The sequence below is a fragment of the Pteropus medius genome, unplaced genomic scaffold, assembly GCF_902729225.1.
Source record: "Pteropus medius unplaced genomic scaffold, Ma_sr-lr_union100, whole genome shotgun sequence".
NCBI classification, from domain to species: domain Eukaryota; kingdom Metazoa; phylum Chordata; class Mammalia; order Chiroptera; family Pteropodidae; genus Pteropus; species Pteropus medius.
In genome coordinates this window covers 4252056-4279037 of record NW_024344374.1, presented here as the reverse complement: position 1 = coordinate 4279037, position 26982 = coordinate 4252056, and the positions used below count along the sequence as shown (strand labels likewise).

Sequence of the window (26982 nt, the reverse complement as noted above, 5' to 3'; positions counted from 1 at the left end):
CTGGCCCAGAGCCTGGCCAGATTCATTGCCCTCTCTGAAAACTGGAACACAGAGCCATTCAGACCCCAAGCAAGACTCGTAACAATGATGTGTTTTCCTCTCGTTGTTGGAGAGGTAATAAACCTCGATTTCAAGCACACCACCCTAGCAACGCAGCTCGATGATTGTACTGTGTTTGCGGTTTCTCTGGCAGATGCTCGCTTGTTAATAAATACATTGCGTTTTACTCCAATCTTCGTGGTCCATCTCTTTCACCAGAGTTGTTTGATTAAGAGCCCATCAAAGTAGGATCTTGCATGAGGAGCCTGGAACCTTCTTGGCTTAATGGAAACAATATAGGCTCTGGGATGGAGGAGATGTCCATTCCTGTCCTGGCTCTGCCACTGATTAGCTGGCTGACCCCGAGCAGATTTCCTAATGTCTCTGTTAGGCAGCCATTCCTTTATCTGTAAAATGAGGTGGTAACATTTATCGACCTCACAGCCTTGTTGCGTGGATTAAATAATAACAGATGTGAAGTTCCCAGTGCAGAGTCTTATAGGGCATGAACATTCCGAAGCGGTGGCCAGCTCAGGGCAGCGTTGGTGTCGGCTGTGGGACCCATAGTGGCGGATGCTCAAAAGTGGGTGGTGGCTTTCCCTCCACTGCTGCCATGGGCAGCTCTGGGGTGGGACTAAAATTTTTTGGTTTGCCTAGCTGAAAGGACCTCCTTTTTGCCACCAAAACATGACATCACAAACAGGGTTCTGGAATAATATCACTTGTTTCTATTTGTGAGCTCTAAAGTGACAAAGGAAAGTTGCTGTTTGATTCTCCCAGTTATATGTTCGTTTAAGCAGCTAATAACCAAAAAAGAAAGAGTATTTATGAAGGTTCCCGACAGAGTAGGTAGCACTAAGGGTTAGTTTGTGATTGTTAGATGCAGGCAGACCTCATATTATTGCGCGTAGCTTATTGCACTTCACAGATGTTGCATTTTTTTACAAATTGAAGGCAAGATCCTCCACCAGCAAAAAGATATGACTCACTTCCTGATGAGGCTTGCTTTCTTGCCGTGGTCCGGACTTGAACCCACAATATCTCTGACGTATGCCTGTGAATCAGTTACGATGTCGCTTTACAACCTGTTACATTACACTTTTTCTTTTCTTCCCTTTAGCTCTAAAACAAATCCTGAAGTCCATACTTACCAGGTAAGATATTGCTTTTAAAGGTTTTCATGCGATACTTCTTAAAGTTTCTAAACTTTCCATGTTGAGCAGTCATTACGTTTGTAATCAGATTTTAAAGAAATAATACCAATTTTTTTTTTTTTTTAAGAAAACAGTAAGAAGAGAGTCTTTCCCCCTCCCTCCCCCCAACCCCTGCTTCTTCTTGGTCATATGAGCTGCCTATTTTTCTTAACCTTGCCAACTGACAAGCAGTAGGGACATATGTTTAAGTTTCTGGGTGGTCAAACTCAACTTCCTAGGGACACTCAAGTGAAGAGGCATTTTGTCAAAGTGCGTTCTAGGCCCAAGGAACACGAGTCCCTTGACGTGTGCCTCCAGGAAATGATGTCTTGGTCACACGTTTGGGATTTGTTGCACCCTGCATTCTGCCTTCTTGGATCTGACAGTGTGCCCTTTGCGGTGTCACAAGTGCGGAAAAATCCTGCAACACATTTTTTTAAATCCAGTGTTTCCCAGGATCATTTGATTATTGGACACCACCACCCCCCCCAATAAAAAGCTAACCTCTCTCTCTCCCCCATCCACACCCCGCTCATTTTTGGTAATATACCCATTAACATCAGTGGAAGAGCAGGTTTCTAGAATCTACTTTGTGAAGCATTGTTCTAGGCCTATTGCCTGCAGAAGGAGCACAGACAGGTTTCTATGGCTGGTGTCCTCTTTCACAGGATGGCCAACCAGAGCCCTTACGCCCCCGGGCCGCCCACCACTACCTGTGGGTCGCTCTCACTGGCCATTCACAATCTTCTACAACCTGGCTCCGACTTAAGTTTTCTACACTTATTTCTCACCACTCAACACAACATATATTCAGCTCTCAGGGAATTACGTCATCGTTGCCCCAGAATTTCTTCCCACCATTCTTTTGCCTATACTCGTCTGCCTGGAATTTCTTTGCCTCCTAATCTGTACATTAAGATATCCTTCGGAGCCCTCTCCTCCCCAGAACCTCTTGGATCCCCTCGAATGTAAGTCGCCTGCACCAGTGGTTCTCAACTCTGCTGCACATTAAAACCATCTGGCAAACTTTAAAAAAAAATAACCGGTGCGTGGGCCTTACCCTGGACTGATTGAACCAGAAACCCTGGGAGGTGGGATTTCGATATTAGAGAGCTTCAAAGCTCCAAAGGTGGTTCTCACGAGCAGCCAGGTGGGGGAACCCTGGATTGATGATGTGTCCCTCGCTTCCTAGGTTGTCATTTGTTTGTGCTTAGAGGCAGCATCCACGTCTGATGACCTTCTAACTTGGGATCAGCTTTCGTGTCCTGGGTGGGTGTGAATGTCCACCGGACACTGCTCTCCCTGGTTTCTGTGTCCTGTCACCAGTCTGGTTTTGAATGTCACAGTAACAAAGCTACTCCATAATGAGTTCACTTTGGAGCCTTATTCTAACTAGTCTCATTCTTGATCTGCAGATATTAATTCTTTAGATGGGGGAGGGATCCCCATATACATTATCTTTACCAGGTGTCCAAATTATGTTTCAGAAGGTTTTTGTGATATCATCTTCTGTACATGAAATCATATTCCTAATATGCAAAACCTGAACTTGACTTCTGAGTTTTAGGGAAGAACACATAAAATGTGCTTTGCTCCTGGTAGGGAAAAGGCAGTTTCCCCATCTTCTTCTTTAGATTCTTAAATCTTATTCACGGATTGTTTTTGTTTGTTTGTTTGTTTTTGAGGGATTGTCAGGTGCGAGTGTCTGGAATGTTGAGGGGGAAGGGAAGAGTTGTTCATGGGTGATTTACTGCTTGAAGGAGAGAAAAAAATTAAATGAAGCAAAGCAGTCCCAGCTCAGCACGGTCCCTGCCCTCTCCCCACCAGCCTCCTGGGTGAGCTCGTGCTGCAGGCTCTCTCTGCTCAGAAATGAACATCAAGGCAGTTGTTGAAATCAGATCTACAAAAGCTGTTACGTACATGTCGTTGCTCTCAACATCTTTGGGAATCAGTGGTCCTCTGCACCTTGGCAGTCGGAGAGGTTCTGTGTTGTTCTATCAAGGGTTGGGAGTTAATTAACCAGGAAGAGAACGGCCTGAGAAGTGGCCTGATAGGCATCTGAGTGCTGAGAGAGGTTTTCAAGAGGGCGGGATGGACTTGCAGCATTTATCTTATTCTGAGCTCAGCAAGGTTAGCCAACTGCAAAGGATGGATTGCTGTGTTCCCAGTGAGGACACTGTTGGCGTTTGGGGAGGGAAAGTTCTTTATCGTTTGGGACTGTTCCTAGAGTCCCAGGATGTTTAGCTTCGCTCTTCCCCTGTCCAATAGTTAAAGGTCATTGTGACAAGTGAAAATGCACATATATATTTTCAGTTGTCCTCAGGGGGACATAATTGCCTTGATTGAGAACCTTCTGGGTTAACATTAAAAAAAAAAACACTCCTTGACAGCTTTAGAGTATCAGTTAAGTCTACAGCCATGCCACCCTGAACAAGCCCAATCCCGTCTGATCTCGGAAGCTAAGCAGGGTCAGGCCTGGTTAGTACTTGGATGGGAGACCACCTAGGAAGACCAGGTGCTGTAGGCATAAAAAATAAGGGATCGTAAGCTGACAAAGTCTTTGCAATCTGTGAGGTCAACCAAGGGTTGCCTCGCCTAAAAAAGTAAAAAATATAAATTAATTAAAAAAAAATAGACTGTCAGTTAATTGCCAAAGGAGACCAGGAAAGGTTCAGGAATATCCTTCCTCTGGGTCTTTGTGAATAAGGTGCCCACCCTGATTTGAATCTGATTTGGTTATGTTTGAAGACGGGGAGTACAACAGAAGGTCCATTTCTAGTTGTTCACTTTTGTTGAAGACCCAGTTAGTAGACCTCATTTAAGGCCTGGCTGTGTGACTGAAACACCTGAAAGAGTTCAGCTTTGGGCCTGAACACTCTGGGTTTCTGTATCCCTTGAGAGAGAGGGGCAAATGTGAAGAGACGGAATCAGGGAGATTCTAAAGCCCTGGTCAGCTCTCAGATTCTACAACTGAGATATTTTCTCCAGATTCCTTTTTCCTGCAGCATGTCCTTTTGGAGGCTGCAGACTTAGCTTGCTGACAGGCGTCTTTGAAGGAGAGAGGCCTCTGGAATACAGAATAGGCAAGGAAGGCATCTCAGGTCCGTGAAAACTGAATGTACAGAATTGCTGATAATTTTCCATAACGGAGAGCGGCCTTCTGCTTATTAACCAAAGCAGCAGGGAAGGACGAAGAGGGGGAAGAAGTAATTAAAAGAGGAGTGGTGGCAAGACCGCGGTAACGTAAATGTCAGAAGGACCCATTTTGCCAGGTAGGAAGTTTAGCCTTGAGAAAAAAGCCCAGTGGCTCCTGGCATCGTCTAGGACCACTGCCCCCTGCAGGCCAGAAGTGGATAGACAGCCTGCTCTCCAGCCAGCCCCATCTCGTCGTCACCCCAGGTCATTTTGTGAGTCACCAGTCTGGATCTATTTTCTCATCTTAAAATGGACAAATCTCTTCCTTCCTTCTGTGTTATCAGGATGATAAGTGCTCTGGATGGTTTCGGATCACAATTTAGAAAACTATTTTTATTGCATAAATAAGGGAGAAAGAAAGTGCTTCCCTGTCTCCGTGCAGGCGTAACTGTCGCCATGGTTGTCGTCATTTTCAGTAGTGACAAAAATTGTTTCTGAAGACATTGCCGACCATTCTCCCTGTCCTTCTGGCAGCTTCCAGTCTGTTCCCTTGGGAGAGATGAATATTACCTGTCCTGGGTGCTCCAGGAGACCCTTGCAATGCTTTCCCTTTTCTTCCTAGGGCAGCCTTCCCAGCGCCCAGCCTTTGTGGCGGGAAACGCGATCATCCTGGGAAACGTTCCCTCCCACCAGCCAGGGTTCGGTTATAGCCTTTCCATTCATACCCCCGTGGGCCCCTCGGGTGGATGCCAGTAAGAGACAAAGTGAATGAAGACCATTGAAATCGAAAGGTCATCGAATAATCAGGTTTGGTATTTTCTTTCTAGCCTCAGTATCTTCCCAATATCCACCCCAGCCAGCCCCGGTGGCACCCTCACTCTCCAAATGTAAGGTAAGTGCTTGAGCTCACAGAGCTGTCCTTTCACAAGTTCTCCTTTTCTCCAGAAAAGTTCAAGTTCTACTTAGTCATGAATTTGAGATCCTGCATCAGCAACAACTGTTAAGAGGTGCCTTGTCATGGCAGAGATTAATCATTTGCAAAGCAAAAGAAGCCAGTGGAGAGTCTGGATTTACTAAAGTTATGCTTTATGACATAAAAATGATTTTTTTTTTTTAAGTCATTCTAACCTCAGATATTTTTGGTTTGGTTTTGTGTTAGAAATGTTACTTAAAATTTATAAAGTCATGTTTTCCTGTCCTGGGAATTCATTTACTAAAAAATGTGACTAAAGTTTGGGGATTTTTGTTGTGGGTTTTTTTAAAAGGTTTTTTTTTGGTTTTTTTTGTTTTTTTTTTCAGGGATGGGGTGGGAGTTTGCTTTTGGTGGCAGTAGATCTTTCTCTAAACCCAGGGTCAGTAAACTTTTTTCTGAAATGGGCCATATGGTCAATATTTTCGGCTTCAGCGTTGTGGTCTCTGTCACAACTAAACTCTGCCATTGTAATAACTTGAAAGCAGCCACAGACATACATAAATGAATGGGTGTGGCTATGTTCCAATAAAACTTGTTTACGAAAATAAATGGTAAGTGGGATTTAGCCTGAGGGATGTGTTTACTCGCCTCCACCCTAACTTACCACATAACCCTTCCTAAGTAAACTGGCACCTGCCTTGTGTTTATAGTTTATAGGCTTGGAAGTGTTTTAATGCTAGCTTTGAAAAGGCAAATATTCCTTTTAAGATCAGCTTTAATTGGTGTTTATGTGTACAGCTCTTTCAGAAACATAGTTGGTGAATTCAGTTTGCTTAGTTCTTTCTTGGTGAGGTTGCGAGCCTTGCTCTTTGAGAGAGGACAGTGATGGAAATCAGTCTGGTTAGAGCAAGGCAAACGAGAGCACTTGTTTCTTCATAGGTCTTCCCACGTTGGGGGGGCGGGGGCGGATCCTGTAGGACAACAGAGCAGTTTTATCACAAACACTCGATACTCATGTAACTTTTTAAAGCGAGTTAAAGTAGTACAGTAAGAATTCTAAATGTTTCTGTATTGCCGAGGCAGTTTATTTTTCCAGACATGAGAAACAGAAGAGATCTACAGCAATGATGTTTTTATTAACTTTGTTTTTACAAAATGTTATACTTCTTACTGCCTAGTTTGTCACATTAGTTTCCTTCTGAGGCATGCCCTCGCCCAGTATTTCACACCAGGAATTCTGAGGAAGGTTCCTGTCATGTGGCCCACCTACCTGGCCCTAGTACCATCAATCAATCACCTGAGAGCTTGTGAATGCAGATTCTCGGCTCCACCCCAGACCTATTGGATCAGAATCTCTGGCAGTGGGGCCTAGCATTTTGTGTTAAGAGAAGTGCCGTACGAGATGCCTGCCCCAAGAAAAAGCTTGTTGGTCCAACGCTTTTGGCAAATACTTCATAAGCATTCATAGAGAACATTAGCATAACAGCCCTGAGAGGTCCCCTGGCAAAGGACCCTTTTTACCTTCACCTAGCTTTCCCCAAGCTGACCCGATCATCAGACACCCTTTGAGGGATGACGGCACAACCAGAGACAGAGCTTTCGTCCACTTGGCAGTTAATAGATGACCCACATCTGAATTTAAAAAATAAAGTAGACAATCCATTCATTTCAGTTTGCAGGCCATCCGCATTCACGTGGTTCATGGTTTTCCCTGCCCCTTCCCTTTGTGCTTATGTTGTTTCACTCACATTTCTGAATTTTCTTTCATTCCCCCACTAACCATTCACTCTGCAAACAAAACAGGCCATCCTTTCAGGATGACAGGCCTCACTGGAAAGCGTCGGCCAGTGGAGATGACAGCCATTTCGATTATGTCCACAACCAGAACCAGAAGAACTTAGGAGGAGTGCAGAGTATGATGTATCGAGATAAGCTCATGACCGCGCTTTGAGAGACTGAAGCATCTCACTTCCATTCACCATCACAGTTTCATTACATTCCATGAAAAGTGCCTTGGCATCACACGGATGTGTTTGTAAAAGTGTCTCTAAGGAATAGTTCTGAAAGGTGTTTTCGGTGTCCGTGTACGTGTTTGAAAATAATCACGATAGCTAGTCATAATTTACTGTTGACTGCATTCTCAATAAAATGAAGGTAGGTAAAGGCTCAGGAATCATTCTGATTTTAAAATTAGAGTAAAAGTCTGTGTTTATTGTTATTTCTATATACCTGATATTTCTTTGTTATTTAATGAATGAGACCAAATAAAACCAGAAAAACCTGGGAAGATAGCTCTGCAGAGAAATACCAGGAATATGGGGGACTGGAGATAGCTGGGGTGCAGCCTGTGTCTTTTGTGATTTTAGACAAGGCATTCCCCTTGGTTGGCCTCACTTTCCCCATCTGAAAAGAGTGGGTTGGGCTAAATGTTCATCAAGGTCTTTCCCAACTCTAAAATTCAGTCATTTGTTAAAAATTTAACATTTTTAGGCTGAGAATATAACATTTAAAATATAGGGAAACTGCAATGTCCCCTTCTCTAAGAGAGGTTACCCCCTTCAGAAGCTAAATAAAGTGTATAACTGTTAGATGTTATATAATGCAGGGAGACTTTGAATTTCCAATCTTAAAACAGTTTAGCCACTTTGAATTTTAGAGATCTTGCTAATCATAAATTGCATAGCATTGTTTTGATAGAATTTGCTGCTCGAAGACAAGAATAATGTTTTAATATCTTGATTGGTGCTGCTAATAACTTGCATGATTTCAGACAGCATAATTATGGATATACACTGTCAGAATTTGTAGAATCGGAGGGTTAGTTTTTACCCTGGACTTCACTCTTTTAAAAAGCAACATGCAATCCGAGATGCATTTATGGCTCACGTTAAAGCGTACAAGATTTTAGTAAAGTTGTGCCAAAGCGTTCTGTAGACTTGGATAGGATAAGTGTTGCACAGTCTTTTTGTAGAACCAGAGATTAATATGTTGTCTCTTAGGGTAGAACTCATGCCAAAATATTTATTCTTATCCCACTACCCCCCATTTCAAGCCATGAGTCAAACATTTTTCTCTAGAAAGGCCTGAGATATTTTTATTAATATTTTTGTGAAATAAATTCTCATGCCGCTTTTATATATCTAATTGTACTTCAGCCCATTTTAAGCCTTTAAAATATGTATATTGACATCTCTTGAGATATTTTATTACTGAAACCTGATCTGTTTTTCGTTACCACAAAAATCTATCCAGAAAGAGAGAATCCTCTTCATGCCTTGCACAGTGGAGTCTCTTATCACTTATAAACTGTCCCAAAGATTTTTGTTTACAGGTGTATTCCATTTTAGCGGATGTGCTGATCCTCAGTGTATGTGCTACATACAAATAAATGTGTTCTGAATCTTTTAATCTTATTGATACATTTTTACAACTGTGTTTCCAAGGAATAAAGATTATTCTTACTTTTTTTGACTCCATCTTCATTTTTATGCTGCGCAGAAGTATCATTTTGTGGATGACGTAAGGTGATGTGACAGTGAGCTTTGGGAAGTCTGAAGGTGAGCGTTTAGTTAGGCATGGAGCAAGCTCGTCCTAGAATGGAGCTGCTCTTGGATAGAGTGGCTCTGTCTGCAGTACTGGCTGAGGCATTTATTCATTTGGAACGACTCTGCTGAACATTCTAGTACCTGGTCACAGGTGGCAGTGGGGTTTTTTCCCCTTTAACAGTTCTGTGGTGCGGGTGGGTGTTTATCCTGGCTACAACTCCTTTTCCTGGTGGAAAGACCCCCAAACCTGTATCTCCAGCCTCCTAGAGATTGTGTACTCTAACACCCTCCAATAAATACCTTTGTGCTTAATACAACTTGAGTGGATTCAGATGTCTGCAACCAAGAAGTCTAACCAGTTTGCATATTTATGGCCTTCTAATTGTTCAATCACACGTACACTTTTCATTCTTCGGTTTAATGGATGACCTCTCTCTACTGCATTTGACAGTAATGATCACCCACAGCTTCTGGGAACTTTATTCCCTTGGCTTCTGTGATATCTGATTCTCCAGCCCTTTGACTTCTTCTTCAGTCTGGGTTACAGCCCCTGCTTCTGTCATCGTATGAAATATTGCTGCTTTCCAGGAGTCCTTCCTCTGCCCACTGCTGTTCTCACTTACCACAGTCTGCCTGGATCTTCTCATCCCGTCATGATTTGTTAGTGCTGTGGCACTGCAGCCATTATCTCTAACTCGGACTACTATGAGTTTTAAACTGACATTTCAACTTGTATGTTCCACGTACACCTCAAACTCCACATGTCAAAAATGAAAATCCCTCTTCTTTTACTGAAAGGAAATTTAAAAAAAAAAAGTCCAAATTCTCTGTTTTCTGCCCATGGTAAGAATTTATGCATCGTCGACATCTCCCTGTTGCCGTCCATATCCGCGCAGTCCCCGGATCTGTTCTACTCAGCCTCCTTAGAGTTTGTGTTTAACCTTCCTCTCTCCTAACACTGTCCTTGAAGCAGCATCTTTTCTCTGGCTGAGAGGTGCTCTTATGAGCTCCCTGACTCCAATCTCTCCCGACAAGTTCATTCTCACAGCCACTAGAGTTGTTTTTCTAAAACACCATCTGACTGTGTCATTCCAATGCGTGACATCTGCCAGGGTTTTCCATCACCCGTCGGATGAAGTCCAAGTCCTTCTCTGTGGAGTTCCTCCACTCTGCTTCTGTCTTGTGGCTCTGGCTAGCATCTTTTCCCATCTCTCGCTTTCCTGTTTAAACTCCTACAACATCCCACGGCTTGTAGTTCCTGATATCCCCCCTACCCTGCTGTTTCTCCCATCTGCGCCTTTGCAAATACTGTTCCTTCTGCCGAGAATGCTGTCACTCCCATCCCCCTTGCCCAAACTCCCGCTCAGGCCTTAAGACTCTACTCAGACTCGGTCTTCTCCCAGGGACTCTGACCGCCCTACCTCTGCAATTGGGCTAATTTCTGGGCTGTCTTCCACTCCCCCTCAGCCTCCATACATATCAATGGTGCACTCACCACTTGGTATTAAAGCTGCCTCTTTTCTTCATCTCATCCTGAAGCCAGTATGCTCTTAAGTATGAGCTTTGTGTCGTATTCACCTTTGTTCCCCGGTGCCTGCTGGATAGCAAGTGAATATCTGTTCAGCGAATGCATTATTCCACATTCATTCTAAGGAAAACATCAGTCAAAATAACTGACAGTTAATGTGTCATCTCTGAGCTGGTCCAAAGGTATCTGACCAACCGTATCCAGTCTGGGGCATCGCATTTGGAGTAGGACATGGCCACCATGTATATTCTGGCTTCAACTTCATCAAATATCATTTAGTGTGTCTACGGTGTTCTCATTTGAGGCATTGGTGTGATGTTGAGTGTTACTACCGGGCAGAGAACAGTCCATCTGTCTCTGGTATATTGACACTGATGCATGGTAATATATGGGGGTGGGGGGCTAATAACCACACCTGTCCTTTGCACTGTACATATGTCACTTCACCTGATCTTTCTGATACTAGGTAGGTAGTGTCCTTTCCACACATGGGAAGCTCAGGCTTAGGGTTTGACTGAGCAGCTGGCACATGGTCACACATATGATAGATGGGAAGGCAGAATTCTGACTCCAAAGCCTGTGTCTTCCACCCCTGTGCTCTAATGCCTCTCAGCACTAATTCTGCCATTTGAGACCCTGTGAATCCATGTCGTCACGAGATCATATTAGATAACGAAGAGTTTACTACACTGAAATCTAGTTACTAACTAGAAAGCCACCCACCACCACCACCAGACTAGTCCGTAACACTACACACCGGTGGTCTAGTAACCTCTATCACCTCCAGCTCATAACTCCATTACTCTCCTCCGGTGCCTCCTACCCAGATGTCTAAGACCCTTTTCACCTCACCACCCTCCTCCAGCACTGTGGCAGCCATGTCATTCAACGACAGTCCCCTTTTCAAAGGAGTAGGGCTTGAGCATTATTCTCTTCTTAGTGAAACACTCATTTGAGGCAATCCACGGTTCCTTCTGGAGAGGTCACAAACTAGTTATTTCTTCTGGAGTATTACCTGCCAGCAAAACCAACCTCAGTATTCCATAACTAATGGAATTAGCTTTTTGCATTTTTTAAACTCGGGTACTCACTGGTCTTGTATCATCTATTATTTTTCGATGATCCTTCAGAATAGCTAACAGGGAACCTACAGTGTCATCAGATGCATATAATTCCTATGGACTGGAAGTCTTGAAATCATGCCAGGTGATTCCCTCGGCCTATAAAACCCTCTTGCTTATTTAGTTTCTTGGTCCACCGAAAATGGTGCTCATTAAAGTGAAGATGAAGGAATAAGGACAACGCGACAGTCCTTTGTTTTTCTTGCCAATTAATACTGCCCCATCCTTCTCGGTCAGTGGCTCCAGCCTCCTGGGTCCTGCACTGAACACCACTAATGATAGACCGTTTTCGTGGCCCTTGACTTTCCAGCTTTTAACTAGTCCTTTAAGATCTGAGCTCATCAAAGAATTCCCTGAGTAACTGTATCGATCCCTTTGAATCAATATTTCCCAAACTTGGCTCTGAGTTAATTCCCTTACTGACCAAATCTTCCAAAAGTACCAGGTAAATACCTTAAATAGACCTAGAATGATTGGCTTCTGCCTTTTTGTTATAGTAGGCATCAAATACCAAGGGAAGGCAGAGAGAGAAGCAAACTACTGTTAAAGAGAGACCCAACTGTGAAATGAAAGGGGGCACATTTTTAGAAGCTGCAGGGGTATCTAAAAGGTTTAACAGATGTGAAATTGGCATTTAGCTGAGCCTCAGCAAAAGAAATCCTCAGTCATTCTGCAAGCAGGCCCATTTCCCCCAAATTAGGGAACTAAAGAACCGCTCAGACAGCTTATTAAAAATGGAGATTGTTAGGCTGTATGTAGGTGGTTTTAACAGTCACCGCAGGAAAGTCTGAGGTGGGCAAGTGCAGGATCTCACTTCGGAAAAGCACAGATTCCTATCTGGTTATGTTTGCCATTGTTTAATGGCTTAATTTTAACTCCGAGTAGAGGTCAACTCTTTTTTTTTTTTAGTAAAAAAAGTAGATAGATACATCATAATAAGCTGCTGGATCTGTCTGCACAACATAGTTTTATACTTCCTCAGGCTCATGGCGAAGCAGAAGAATGTGAGAATTCTAGCAATTTTGTATATGGCTCTAATTTCATCAACCGTCCTCCCCCCAAGTCTATCAAATCAAATCTACGTCATTCTTATGCTTTCCTCTAGAACCAAGGGGCTAGTGAATTCCAACCACTAGAGAAGGATAGGGCTTGGGCCCATACCAGTCTAACCGCCCAGACCAAGATTAGAGCCCACGCGGGGGGGGGAACGAAACAGGTGGGAGTCTGCACAAGCAAAATGGCAGGACGTAGCCAGCTCAGGAGAGGGCTGCGGAATCCAGTGTGCAGTGGTGGTTTTGTTAGAGCGAGAGCCTGTCGTTCTCTGGCAAGGTAAAATGTAGGCGCTTTGGAATCTCACACAGTTTGAATCCCAACTTTGCCACGCACTAGCCATGGGACCCTTTGGCCAGTTTCTTCTCTCTGCCTCATTTTCTTCATCCCAAAATGGAATTTAACAATATTTCTCTGTTTAGGAGAATTCAGTGACATGTATGTAAGGTGCTTTGCACAATGTTTGATGCTAGCTAGTAGCAATTTTTAGTGGTTTTTGAGATTTAAGGTCTTAGCACAGTCCATGTGATGAGAAACAGGACAAGGAGATTCCAAGTTTAGCTTAAGGAATTGTTTGTCTCATAGGCTGATAGGCTGAGATGTGTGGTCTAAGTTTAGCAATGGAAAGAGGTGCTTGGTTCCAAAGGAAAGATCAGGTGGAGGAAGGTTAACCTAATACATAAAAACACATCTCTGAAACTCATAACAAGCGAAGAGCAGAAACACCATGGAGATCTTTTGAGAGGGGATAAAAAAATAAAAATGATATTTCTGTCTGGGCATCCTAGGAAATAATTGTCCAGGCTGAATGTGGACCATGCTTTCCCATCTGCACATGGCAAAATGGGCATAGAGGAAGGCATTGGTGTGGCTTCTGAGAATCCATTCTGCTGGTATAATTGGGACTCAGAAGTTTGGGGAATTGAAACAGCATCTGCTCGGTTCCCAACTCACCCCAACTTGGGATTTCATCTACACAAAGCAAACTTTTAACCATTTGGAGACTAGAAAGTAATAAAGGGAAGCACTGTGGTTTTTTTTATATAGGTAACAGACAAATTCAAACAAAAAATATCTGTAAGTTTTTTTTTCACCCTCTTATTCCTAGCTCCCTAGTTTTTCTCAGAAGCAAAATGTTGTTAGCCTTTTTGCTTGTCAGTCTAGAGCTATTCCACATATAAATAAGCACATATTTATTTAACCAATCAATATCGATGGACATTTAAGCTGCCTCGAATCTCTAAAATTACAGTTTTGCTGCTGCCCTTGTATATTCTGTTTTATGCACTTGAACAAATCTATCTGTAGGATAAATTCCCTACAAATAAAGACTCTGGGTTGAAAGGTATGTGTATATTTAATTTGGATATTGTCTGATGAAATTTCCCTCCAACGACATTCTACCTGTTTATGCTGGCCCCACCTCCCCACACTTCCCCTCAACACACACCTCATCTATTTTGACAGGGCCCCTGTGATCCCACCGAAGCAAAGTCTTAGCCTTAGCTAACTTTTCTAACTGTTGTTAGTCTGATGAGTAAGAACCAGAAGTTGTGTTAATTGCATTTCTCCATAAGCAAGGTTGCCTGCCTTTCTTTTCTTTGAAGGCCATTTGTTACTTGTTTTCTGTGAACCATCTGGAACCCCTATTCTTGAGTCATGCTCTTCAATAAAGATTAGGCTGATGAAGTAAAATTAATAATGTCATCTCAGCCTTTTTAACAGTGAAGGAAGGAAAGGCTGGGAAGAGTTGATATTTACCAGACATTTTCTGAAAGCAGCTTTCCAGAAGTTCAGGTAACAGTCGGCATGATACCATGCCCTGGAATAAGGGCAGCATAAAAATAGCCAGGAGAAAGGAATTAATTTCTAATACCCATGTTTCCTTTCCTGTTTGGGAGTTTATTGAGAACTTTCCACTCAGACTTCTTAAATTCGTGACATTGTGAATTTCCCTGGGGCATTTGATCAGGGACAGACGAATTTGCTTTTGGTTTCACTTAAAATTCTAATACATTGGATCTAAAATCACGGCCACATCCCAAGACTCAGCAATAGTTTCATTGGAGCAAAGGCTGCAGATTTTAAAATACCAAAACTGCTGTAGTTTAAGCAATTCACTAAAAAAAGGTTAGAATAATTAGAGGAACATCCCCGTAGGCTCATGTTATAAGAAACACAGAAACCTACCTAATCGTCCCCTACTGAATGGTGAATGGTTTCAACATCCACTTTCTGCAGCTGAGACCTCAAAAGCAAGAGGTATTGCTGTGCTAACAGCTCAACTAGCATCATCCTGTGCTGACTAATGGACGCTGTATCTGTATTAAAGGCAATTAAGCAAGCCCTTAAAATTAGGCCCAGTGTATGGCTTCAGAGGCTGACCCAGTGTATAGCTTCAGAGGCTAACCGGATATTTATAATTGAAACTTCTGAAAAAACCTATGAGAATTGGGGAGCAGCAAGAGGATCCTTTGAGAAGATTTTTAAGCACTTACAAAAACCAAAATAGATTAATCCCATCTGTATCACCTCAGAAATATGTCTCCAGTGTTCAGCTCCAGCTCCTGCTGACACCAGTATCTTTTGCAGTTAGATATCTAAAACCTGTCCTTAATAGTGCATGCATTTTTATTCATTGAACCTGAACTTCTTTCTGGAATGAATAATTTTATTCATTTGGATGAGTTGGATGGTGCTGCAGAGTGGAAGAATAACACTCTGAGCTCACGCCGAGTCTACCATAGCTCTTGAAGTGCAAAGGATGATAAAGAACTGGCTCTTACAACATTATTTTACACACTAGCAGCTGCGTTTTCCTGGCGATGATTATTTTGCCGTACTGTTCCCTAAGGGTTCCTGTATGATACTGCGTGGGGAAGCATTTAAAGCAGTGACTAGGGGCAAGTCAATGCTGTTACCCACCTAAAAAAGGGGGGGATCTTCACTTAAGGCAAAGAGTGGGTGCTAGAATACAGAAATGAGAGGCAAAAATATCTGTAAGAATCCAAGAAGGGAAAGCACCATTAGATTTATTAGAAGCAAATGCTCTAAAGGAAAACAACTATATTTTTTACAGTATTTTTTTTAAGACAGGAAAGAGATCGAATACACTCTTAGTCATAAGCCTCAGTGTAAAATTGAACTCGTGAAAATATTTATTCTTTGGACTCAGATCCTGAAATTGATCTGGAGTTGCAGAAATCCTAGATCTCACCACAAAGTTCTAGAGCCCTTCCTCACGGTTTCTCGGTGCCTCACACACAATTAGAAAGCCATTGCAAAACTTAGCAAGAATAACATCACGTTAACGTGGATTTTCTGGAAGGAGATTTTCAAGGCCTGTTTCTCTGCTTACAGCCATTTGATAGCAGTTTCGCCAAAGGAAAATTTCAGACTCAAAGATGGAGGCATATCTCCTACTGTAGCTCACACCAGATACTCAGTTATCACCAAACCTTAAAGGTTCTCCTCACTCCTTAAAATATAGAATATTTTATTCTGCAGTTTTGCAGAGACTATAATATATGGGAAACCTGGAGAATTTGCGACCAAAGTGAAGCTTTTATGAATAGACACTTGATAAATTACCTAGGGAGAATTAAAATTTGATGCACTACAACATTCATTCAACAAACATTTGCTTTGCTTCTGTGCTGTGCCAGGTACCGTAATCGGCACTGGGAACTGATGCTGAATACGATGCCACTTTTGTAGCAACTAAACTAATCAAAACAAGAGCTCCCAGTCTATGTGGATTCAGACATTATCTGTACTAACACTAGAATTAGACATTCCCAAGTCGATTGCTTGGAAAATGTCTTCAAATAAATACAAATTGGGAAAATTTTCTTCTGCCAATTAGTAGTCCATGTAAAAAAATCTAAACCATGGCCCCAAATTTTAATTTTGACCTTTTCAGACGAGAAAAATGAGGTAGGGGCTTCTTTTCTCTCTAGTTGCTTTAAAAAACAATAATAATAAAACCACTAAGTTACTGTAAGAAATCATCCCTAATTAACAGACCTAACATTTGTAATGTGTCACATTTCTAAGATGTTGACACAATTTTCTTCTCAAACCCATTATGAAAAAGGTAGTTTTTCAAATATGCTTTCTACTTACTGCCAAATAGTATGCTTCCACTGAATTCAATAAGAACTTGCAGCATTATGTTGGGCTAATGGCCCGCTCTGTTTCATCTCTACCAAATCAGAATTGAAATAAGTGACAGGTATCCTGGAAACCATAATGAGTAAATGCACCTAGTCCTATCCCTCAGTTGGACATGGCAAAGATCAAATTATTTCATTGAGCTGTAGTTCCTGGCATAGAAATGCTTAATAAATGTTTGCCCAAAAATACAGTGTCTGGGGGCCCAGATAAGTGAAATGTGTTACCTGAGGTCACATAGCTAAGTGGCAGCAAAACCAGAGTTAATTGCTAAGTATTGTTCTTTTAATATCATATTAAAAGAACTTCTTTTGATCATATAGCGGCACAGTATCCCTTAGTACTTAAGAGAACACGGCTATAGAATCAAGTTGCATAGGTTCAAGTCCCAGCTCTGCCATTTACTAGCTGTGTGACTTGGGAAAGTTAGTCTCTTTTCCTGTTTCATTTCTATACAATAAAGATAATAATTGGTTGTTGGAAGAATAAATTAATAGACGGCACAGTGCTGGGTACTCAAAAATATTAGCTTTTTTTCCCCCTCTGTGAGTAGTTAGAGAGCATGATTATTGCACTAATGTTTAGTCAGGAAGCTGATTCTGGCTGACACCATCTGCTGTAAAAACATATTACTTACATATATTCTGCTAACGGAGTCCCAGCTGGGCTAATGGGCTGGAGTATGGACTAGTGGTGGTGCTTCCCAACTTTTTCTCATCCTTAGCACACAGAGGAGGTGATACATTCGGATAGACAAGGCTGCTTGAGGCTCCAGCCTCCCTTGGTTCTGTCTACTTGCTTTAAGGACTGAGAATAAATGGTTCGACCCACTTGCCACCCTTCTGAGGCCTGAGAAGCTCTACTGAGATATTTGTCAGCATCTCCCTGATGCTTTAGTTCTGATTAGGAACGTAGAGTTGTCCCCACTTGGGCTAAAAGTAAAACAAGAGCCAATTTTCCCCAACCAGGCTCTCCTGGAAGATGTTTAGAGAATTTGTGTGCTACCACGCGGGTTACATAGAAGCTGTTCCTGCCTCCAGGAACCCTGCTATGAAGCTGAGATTTGTGCCATCAATAGGTGAGAGTAACTCCTCATACAGGCAGCACATAAGTGTGCAGTGAGCAATCCAGAGAAGATGCTGGAAATCTCCTGACCCTCCTCTTCATGTCACAGGGGAGGAAACAGACCCAGGTGACAATTCAGGGCACTTTTTGCTGCCCCCTGTTGCCACCTCCATGGGAAGGGTGGGTATCCTTGGTTATGTTCCAGGTTGCAGAGGTGAAGCTGAACTGTGACCCCCAGAAGCCAAAGTCACACCTTCTTCCACATTCTCACACGCACAATGTAAGACTGTCCTGATCAAAGTCTCCAAGAGGCAGCCAGGGTGGACCAGAGACGCAGCTCATGGGACAACGTGGGGGACAGTCAGTGCCATTTCTTCTGGAATGTGTCCTGCACGGCAGCAGAGGCCTCCTCCACACGTCCTGGCGCCAGTGCCCCAAGCGCCAGGCCTGCAAGCTCCGCTCACACGACTTTAGAAATATCCCAGAGGGTTCCTCACCTCGCTCAGTCCGCTGACGTTGTCCAGGCCCTGCCTTGTCACAGTCTCCCAATGGAGATACTGGAGTATCCTACCAGTCTGTCCTGGACACAGTGCTCAAAATGAGCTTTCTAAACTGCAACTCCGGTTATGCCATGCCCTGGCTTAAGCCTTTTCCCCGGCACCGTGTTGCTCTCCAGATAACCAGATCCTCTTAACCCTTCTTAACCGGTGTCGGCTTGTCTTCTTAGCCTCATCTCCTGCTACTGCAATCCTCACTCCCTCTCCTCCAGCCCCCTGCTCTTTCAGCCACCTTCTTTTGCTCAGACTATTTCTTAGGCCTGTAATAGCCATTTCTATTTCCACCTTTTCACTTTGAAAGAAATTCCACAAAACAAATAAAGCATGCAAGTTATAAAAATGTGAGAAACCACTTATTCAAAGCATGCAAGTTATAAAAATGTGAGAAACCCAACTACGTCAAGCAAAAATAATCGCATAAATAAATAACAAAAAAAAATTGACTGGACCTTATAATTGAAAAGTTCAGTGGTAGACCAGCTTCAGGCATGGCTGGAACCAGGGGTTCAAATGATACAATTAGGAATTTTTCTATCTTCCAACTACTTTCAACCTCTGCTCATGTCTCTATTTGTGTATTAGCTTCATTCTCGCAGATAATTCTTTGTGTCCAGAGAATATGGTCATAAGTAGCCTTAACTTATATCATCCTTATAGTCAGAGCCAACTTACTCATTAGGCCCAGTAGGTTCAGTGTGTTGGGTTCACAGTACTTTTTAGGGGCCCACAAAAATGTTTTAATTCCTTTTGAAGTCATAAGAAAAAAATGAACTTTTAATTAAGGAAAATGGTTTAATTTAATATACGGTATTAATATGTTTGTTTTTATACAAACGCAGTCATAAAGTATAATTTTTATTTTTTTATATACAGAAGAGATAAAAGCAAAAGTGCTCAGGGCCCAGAAAAGTCATAGTAAGGCCCTGCTTGACTCTTAAAAGGGAAGAGAGACCTTTGCTCTCAGTTTCCGTGTGTTAAACCTCAGGGTAAACTCTGATTGTCCCGGACCGGGTCACATCCCAGAACAAATCATTCTGCCTGGATGAATGGAGAACTTTGATCCGCCAGGCTTTCGTCTCAGGCCCACCCCTGGGGGGAAATATCAACCTCATACACACACAAGAACGGGTTCCTGGAGTAAGAAAGAGGATTCTGTTTTAAGAACGTACTTGACTATCTCCCCCAAATGCTCCTCTCCTTATGACGCTTTCTCCAACACCTTCACCAACCCTAGGAGAACTAGTTGCGTCCACCTCTATGCTCCCTTAGCAGCTGGTGTGATTGTAATGGACCGAATCACAGGCTTGTGAGCACCTTGAAGATAGAGTGAAGGAGCAGGAAGTAGAAATCTAGTTTCTGGGAATGAGCAAAGAGAAGGGTTAGCTTTGCCTGGGAGTGTGAGGAGGAGACCTTTGATGTGGGTCTTAAAGGCTGGAAGTCTTCCTGGAGGAAAGGGTGTTTTAGCTGGGTTGAGGAATGAGGAAGGACTCGAGGGAGCAGAAAGAGGTGAAAGGTACCAGAATGGAAAGAACTTAGGATGTAGAGAGAATGTAGCAGGAGATGAGCTGAAAAGAATGGCACAAGATCATGGGGTTGGGGTAAGGGACGGGCGTGAATGACACATCAACAGATTTGAATTTTATCCTGTAATCCAGGGCTCTTTACCTCAGTCCACAGAGGGGCTAGAGAGGGCCAGAAATTGAGTGTGAAATGTTGCATCTTAGTGACTGTTTCTGCAGGGAAGGTCCATGGTTTTCATCAGATTTCCAAAAGGAGTTTCTGTATTAAATGCTTAAGAATCACTAGCTAAGAATTTTTTAAGCTTTAAAGTCTCTGATGTATACAAATTTCCACTTTCGGCTTTTTCTTTGAGTGCAATGTTGCCATTCTGTCCTGTTCTACAATAACCCTGTGGGTCTATTTGTCGAACCGATTTTTTCTCTTGATTTTTTCATGCTTAGAGAACATCTTTTAAAAAACACACAGGAATATCAAGGCACTTGGATTTTCTAAATGCTAACTTTGACACCCTCCACAGCTACCCGCTCCCTTCCCCAGGGCTCAGCAGCTCAGACCGGCTGCCGTTTGGCATCGAAGAGAATGGGGGCACGCCATTCGCTACCAAAGCTTCGGGAAGGCACCACCACCACCACCACCAGCACCAGCATCACCCAAACTATGGCCTCTCGCTGACCTTGGAGAGCAAGGAGGGGCCTTTGAGGTCCCCAAACTCTAGCAGTAAATCCATTACAAGTGAGTAGGGGGCAGGGGGTAGGGTAGAGGGAGGAATGATATAGGCGTGCGTGGCTGACTTCCCTATATCCCCAAGACAGACCCGTCAGGAGCAGCATGGAACGTTTGTATTATCAGTGCTGGGGACCAGGTCTGGGCAACAGCAGACAAGAGCTTTGTGCATTTAGGTAGGAGCAACTTAAGGAGCAGGCTTTACCAGTAACCTGTGATTTCGTGACAAGGTAATCTCTTCACCTCAGTCCGTGGCAGATCTCTGCTTCCACAGTATCCAGCGCTGGCTCAAAGCAATGGAAGAGGGAAAGAGGGGAGTGAGGTGTCTAAAATCTCTATTTTCCTAATTGCAGGAAAACCCATTCTATCGCCGTTCTGACAGGCTTTTTTTTCTGAGAGTAAGGCAACATCAGGTAGCCCCGGTGGGCACTGTTACAGGTCCCAGGGAGAGAAGTTACAAGAACGGAGAGTAAGCAATTAGAAACATTTTTAGCCATATGACGGTGATATTATAGCTGTTAAAACTAATTTTAAAATGTGGGCTTGGATTTTATGGGTTATTTTATTTTTCTCGAAATTTACTTTTATTATCTTTTACCAAAGAATGGGTCTGTAATAGATGGAGGTGGGAGGATGAACTGATTCTTTATCACACATGGTTTGAAGAAGCACTGAGGTGGAGGCGGGAGTCAAGAGGCTTCAATTCTTGTTCTCACTATCGATCCCAGTTCCCTCTTGGATCCTCAGTTTTCTCATCTGTGAAATGAGGTAGAGGAGGTCTAGATGGATGGCCGAGGAATCTTATAGTGCTGACATTTCATGAGTCTGTGAGCCGGTGAAAAGAAAGAGCCATCGCGCCTTGGACCTGTAGATGAAAGGGAACAATTCGAAGTTGGCTGAGCCAGAAATGGGAGCGCATCTTCCAGTTGGTGTTGAAGAATCAGAACTCTGTGCCCTCATCCCTATCCACACTGCCCTTGGCCTGGGCCACGGCTCATCCTTTTGTATCTGGACAACTGTAACAGCCCCCTAAAGGCCACCTCTTCCAGCACAATCTTTGATTACAGCTGCCAAAGTGAGAGCTCTCACCCAATAACTCTGACCAAATGCCTGAAGACTTTTCCATGGGTCTTCACTGCCCTGGGATAAAACCCACACTTCTGAGAATGGCCACGTACAGACCTTCACAGCCTGGCCCCTGCCCATATCACCAGCCTCCCCATCCCCCATCCCTCCCCACCCACACTCCTTATCACAATTTAGCCACATGGAACTACTCTCTTCTCACCAAATACTGTGCTGTGTTCCAGCTCTGTTGTTCTCTGTGCCTGCCGTTTTCTGCCTGGAACGCTTTCCTCCAGCCTAGTGCACTCCTGCACATCCTTCAGGAACCAGCACAAATGCTGTCAGTGACACTTTTTCTAACACTCTTCTCCGAGTCTTAGCTTTGGAGTGCCTTCCCTCTTGCTCCTATAGCAATTGCATAAGCCTTTCTCACTCTCATTTGGAGGACCTGTGCATGCGTCTGTCTCATTTATGTCTTTATTCCAGCCCCTCACATCCCAACTGCAAACAATACTTGGCACGAGTTTTAATATGTAATGACTATTTCATATTTAATCGATATTTAATGTCTTCATGGGTAAATACTAGTTAGTGGGAGGAGTGGTGGAGAACTAATCCAAAGCAGTACGGAAGTCAAAATCGATGAATTTGACTTCAGAGTTATGACATGGTTTTTAAGGGCACAGTCAAATGCCTGTTAGCCTGAACACTAATCTTTCCAATTTGCATAGTGCTTTACCATTAATAAAACATTTATACATGGATGACCTCAGTTAATGTTCACAACAACCCTGCAAGATAAGCAATTTTATTTTCATTTTAAAATGGCTCAGAGACTCAGAGAGGTAAAGCGATATGCCTAGGACCACCTAGCTCATATATGGGGGAGTTAGGCCGTGAAAACTTGACCTCAGGTGTCCTCATACCCCATCAGCCAGTGCAGCTTTGAAGGATTCAAGCTGCAGGAGAAGGAGGCAGGCAGAAAGGGTGCTGGGGGACAGGCTCTTTACCACCTATATCCGTCCGTCCTTTCAACCTTTCCGTATTTATTCCCCTGCCACTTGTAGAGCTGAGTCCAGGAGCACCTGCTCTGTTCAGCGAGGCTGCTGCCCATCTAAAGAAGCTGGAACTGGAAACTGTGAAGGCTGCTGGACCCTGGCCTGCTCTGCACATCAACATAAATAAGGTGCCAAGGAACGGAGCTGGGTGATGAGCATGGACCTGGGGCTCACGCCAAACCTCTGATCATTACCCTGGTCTGCCTCCTAAACCCTGTGCCTTTGTCTTAGAGGGGTTCCTACTTAACCTTTCCTGGTGTTTCTGCTCAGCATATCTCTTAGGAGCAAAGATTCACTTACATTCTCTTTGGGTCAATTACAGCATGAGGCATTGCCCCTCGGTGCTAGGGACAACAGGCTGCACCCATCCATTAGTGATCCCTCTCTACTTCTAACTGAAAGCTCCATGAAGGAAGCATCTTCAAGTACCTTTTTTCATTTTTAGCGCTCTGTATTAATCTGCTCAGGCTGCTATAACAAAACACCATAGATCAAGTAGCTTAAACAACAATTATTTCTCTCTGGGAAGTCCAAGATGAAGGTGCTGGCTGATTTGGTTTCCCAGTGAGGGGTCTCTTCCTGGCTTGCAGAAGGTCACCTTCTTGCTGTGTCCCCATGTACCAGGAGAGACTTATCTTTCTTCCTCTTCTTTTAAAGCCACTCATCCCGTTGTGAGGTCCCCACCTCATGACCTCATCTAAATTAATTACTTCCCAAAGGCCTCATCGCCAAATTCATCACATTGGGAGTTAGGGCTTCAACATATGAATTTGGGGTGGGGGGGACATAGTTCAGTCCATAACACTTGCTATCTCTCTCGGACTGTACCTGACACATAGTAGGTATTCAGTAACTCTTTGCTGATGGAAGGAAGAGAAGGATTGAAGGAGGGAGGGACAGGGCAGAAGCCAAGCTCTCTTTTGGTTGGATCTTAATCCAAATGGGAAGCCTCATAAAGGTCAAATTTTATCTTAGAACTGGAGAATGCCAGTGCAGGATTTCATCTATCATTTAGTTCAACCTTCTCATCATCTGAGACCAGAGGATGGGAAATGACTTTTTCAAGGTCACCCAACAGGGGCTGAATGTGTGGGCCCCTGACGCCAGGTCCAGTGCCCTTTGCACTCCAAAATTCTTCTTCGTCTCTACACCAGAGTTTCTCAACTTCAGCACTGATGCTTCTTTGTTGTGGGAAGGCTGTCCTATGCATTGTAGGAGTTTCGCAGCATCCCTGGCTAGATGCTGCAAACCCACTAGCACCCCCCGTCCAAATGTGACAACCTGAATTGTCTCCAGACATTGTCAAATGTTCCCTGAAGGGCAAAATCGCCCCTGGTTGAGAACCACTATAGTACACATATTTTTGTTTTAAAAATCCTCCAAAGAATAGTCTTCACTCATGGGTCATTTCTTCCACTCTAATGCTTAGCTTTGTCCTTTTATAAGAAGGACTAGGAAGAATTTGGAAGGTCTGGCCTGGGAAGTTCCCCCGCCTTACCCACTCTAGTGAGTGTGGAAAGGTTCTACCTCCTACCTGGGCCGTTCCTAGCCAGCCCTCTAGCCTACACTGTAGAATTCCAGGGTTTCTCAGAAGACCCTCACTCCCTTGCATGTCTCTTCTTCCTCAAAGGGCAGCCTAAAGTCCTTTTGATTCCTAATGAGACCCCAACTTCAAGACCTGCTCACCCACTTTTCTTCTATACTACCCTCCCTGATGGCCAGCTGGAAAGAATTCCTCCTGCAGAGTGGCACTTATCCATTTAGTCAACAACTCTTTATTGAGCAGGCCTGTGCCAGGTGCTAAGGACTCAACCCAATGCATCGTATATCCCTAGACTGGTCTTCTTCCTCTGTCTACTGGTTTTCAACTTTTCTAATGCAATACACACAATAAATGTTTTAACGGGGGTTTACCCAGAGTTTGACAGAATCCAAACATATTTTGTGGGGAAGTATAGCATATATTATCAGAGAACTCACAAGCTCTATGGAATTTGTAGTCGCCTTGAGTATTGGTGGGACACGGACAGCAACAGTGTCTTGCCCTGGGTAAGGCGAAGCTGAGACAGTAAGCATTTGTCTGGAGCTCAAGCTATAATGCTTCCCTTTTCTTCTCCATTTGAAGAAATGCATCAGTTAGGCTAGAGTGATGTTAAACAACCTTGACTTTGTCCTATCACATAAGTAAAGTATATTAACTTCACACTATGATTCTTTATCATTAATAAAACATTCCTTGCAGCAGACCTCACAAAACTTATCATGATACCACAATTGGGACCAATGGCTTCAATGACTCTTAAGGTTTTTTCCAGCCTCAAGGATCGAGAATTCTGATTCTTCTAAGGTTTGGATAAGTTCCTCTTAAGTTGATGGTGAGAAGACACTGTCATTGCCGGGTTCCAAAGTGGTGCCCAAAATTATCACAGGAATTTAAATCTCATCAGATTTCAAATGTATAAACAATTTGTATAAACATTTCAAAAATGCATCTAATCATTTCTTTATTCCCAGCTGACATCCCCAAACAGATGGGCTATTTCCAGCTATAAGCCCGTGTCATTCATCTATATTATTTTGAAATCTGTATTTCCATTTCGAATGATAAAGCATCTTTCCACAATTCAAATTGAATGTAAAATACAAACTACTGTCATGTAAAAGAGAAGAAAGCACAATCTTCTAGGGGCCATTCTCAAGGCTGGAATCGTGGTCTTATTATAATGTAAATACGTATCGCCCCTAAAGAAGCCTTTTCAAACATGTTTATATAATGATACTCAAATTTTTCTAAATATATGTTGGCCTCTTCCTGAGTCAATTCAGAGAACTAGCTCTTGCTTTGTCCAGATCAAACAGGTGCAAGCCAGCTTGATTATAATGTTACGTGTCTTTTCAAAAAGTACTCAAATAGTTGGCCTCTTCCTGAGTCAATTCAGAGAACTAGCTCTTGCTTTGTCCAGATCAAACAGGTGCAAGCCAGCTTGAATTTTGTGTCTAAAAAGTTTAGAAGCACTAAATTCAAGGGGAAAATCAATGCTGGATTCTCATTCTTTTCTTATTTTAGCAGCATTCAATTTTTTTAAAGTAGATCTTAGGTCATTTCAGTGAGTATAACTATATCCCCTTAAGCAATTGTCAAAAACCTCGCATGGGCTTTAGAACCAATTAAATTCCTATATCCCAGCATATCATTCCAAAAAATTAACTCTAATTTAAAATTAACTCTTCACACACTGGTGAAAACACCCATTCTAGTAGTAAACAATTACCTTAACGTAACAGGATTTACAAACACATGATAAATTATGCTAAAGCTAATACCATAAAGCTCATCTTTCAAAATAGTAAATAAGTTTCTTATTTGCTTTTATGGGAACTGCTAAGTCCTCTGAGGTACTGATTACCGTCAAATGAGTCAGAATTCTTCAAAGCTTAGAATCATTAGTTTCCTCGCATCTGATGCTCTTTTTATATTTTTCATATCTAACCAAAGAATCTATCATGAAAGTGCCGCTCATATCTTGTTTTCTCATTTGATCATCATCATAATCTTATGAAGAAAGAAACTGAGACTCAAAGAGGGTAAGGGGAGCCAGTGCATCCGCGTAGTCAAGTCTGTCGCTTCGGAGTCACCCAGTCCTGGGTGCGAATCTTAGCTCTTCTACGAACTTCCCGTGTGACCTTGGGCAAGTGACTTACCATCTCTCTACTTTGTTTTTCTCATCTATAAAATGGGGATAGTGATAGTATCTACCTCCAAATGGGATGGTTAAGTGAGAAGATTCAATGGAACGTGCATATGCAATGCTTAGTCAGTGCCTGGCCCATCATAAGCTCTCAGTAAATGTGAGCTACTGGCATTATTTTTCTTATCATCATCATCATCACTGTCATCACCATCGTCATCTTTTTTATGGTGCTAGTAAGGGAAAGAGCTGAGATTCAAATCCAAGTCTCTGTCTCTGCTCATCCTGCTATTACGTGAGATTGCTGAGTTGTGCTTGTTGCACCAAATGTTCCTCTATGCATTTGTAGGTCCCACTGAGACATTCTGCATTCTCTGCCCTCTTTTCTGTATCAAATGATGTCCACCAATCAATTGCCCGACACTTCCTCTAGGGCTTTCATCATGTTCCTGCTATGTGAACCAAGGGGCTCCATAGGACTTTTGAATTAGTGGATGATATTCATTTTGGAACTTACAGAATTTGAGCCCTTTAGAAGATTTTGTTCTTGCCCTGGTATATTGTAGCTAACATGCCATATTAAGTCCCAAAATCACTAAATTGATTT

At 42.9% G+C, this 26982-nt stretch overlaps 1 protein-coding gene and 1 non-coding gene across 3 annotated transcripts in view; both read left to right on the top strand.

Moving 5' to 3' along the window:
• The window catches only part of EPB41L4B (erythrocyte membrane protein band 4.1 like 4B), a 115295-nt gene that overhangs the window by 61054 nt on the left and 27259 nt on the right, over nucleotides 1-26982 (top strand). Inside the window, exons 14-17 of one of the 2 annotated variants that reach the window (XM_039870662.1) lie at nucleotides 1160-1193; nucleotides 5195-5259; nucleotides 20358-20572; nucleotides 22696-22814. In XM_039870662.1, the coding sequence (XP_039726596.1) occupies nucleotides 1160-1193; nucleotides 5195-5259; nucleotides 20358-20572; nucleotides 22696-22814 (433 nt within the window). Of the gene's footprint in view, nucleotides 1-1159; nucleotides 1194-5194; nucleotides 5260-7083; nucleotides 8747-20357; nucleotides 20573-22695; nucleotides 22815-26982 lie in introns of those variants that run through there. The other variant, XM_039870661.1, reaches the window with a different exon arrangement.
• Nucleotides 3641-3759, top strand: LOC120608816 (5S ribosomal RNA). Its single transcript, XR_005654525.1, has one exon. It is a non-coding gene; the product is annotated as a 5S ribosomal RNA (ribosomal RNA).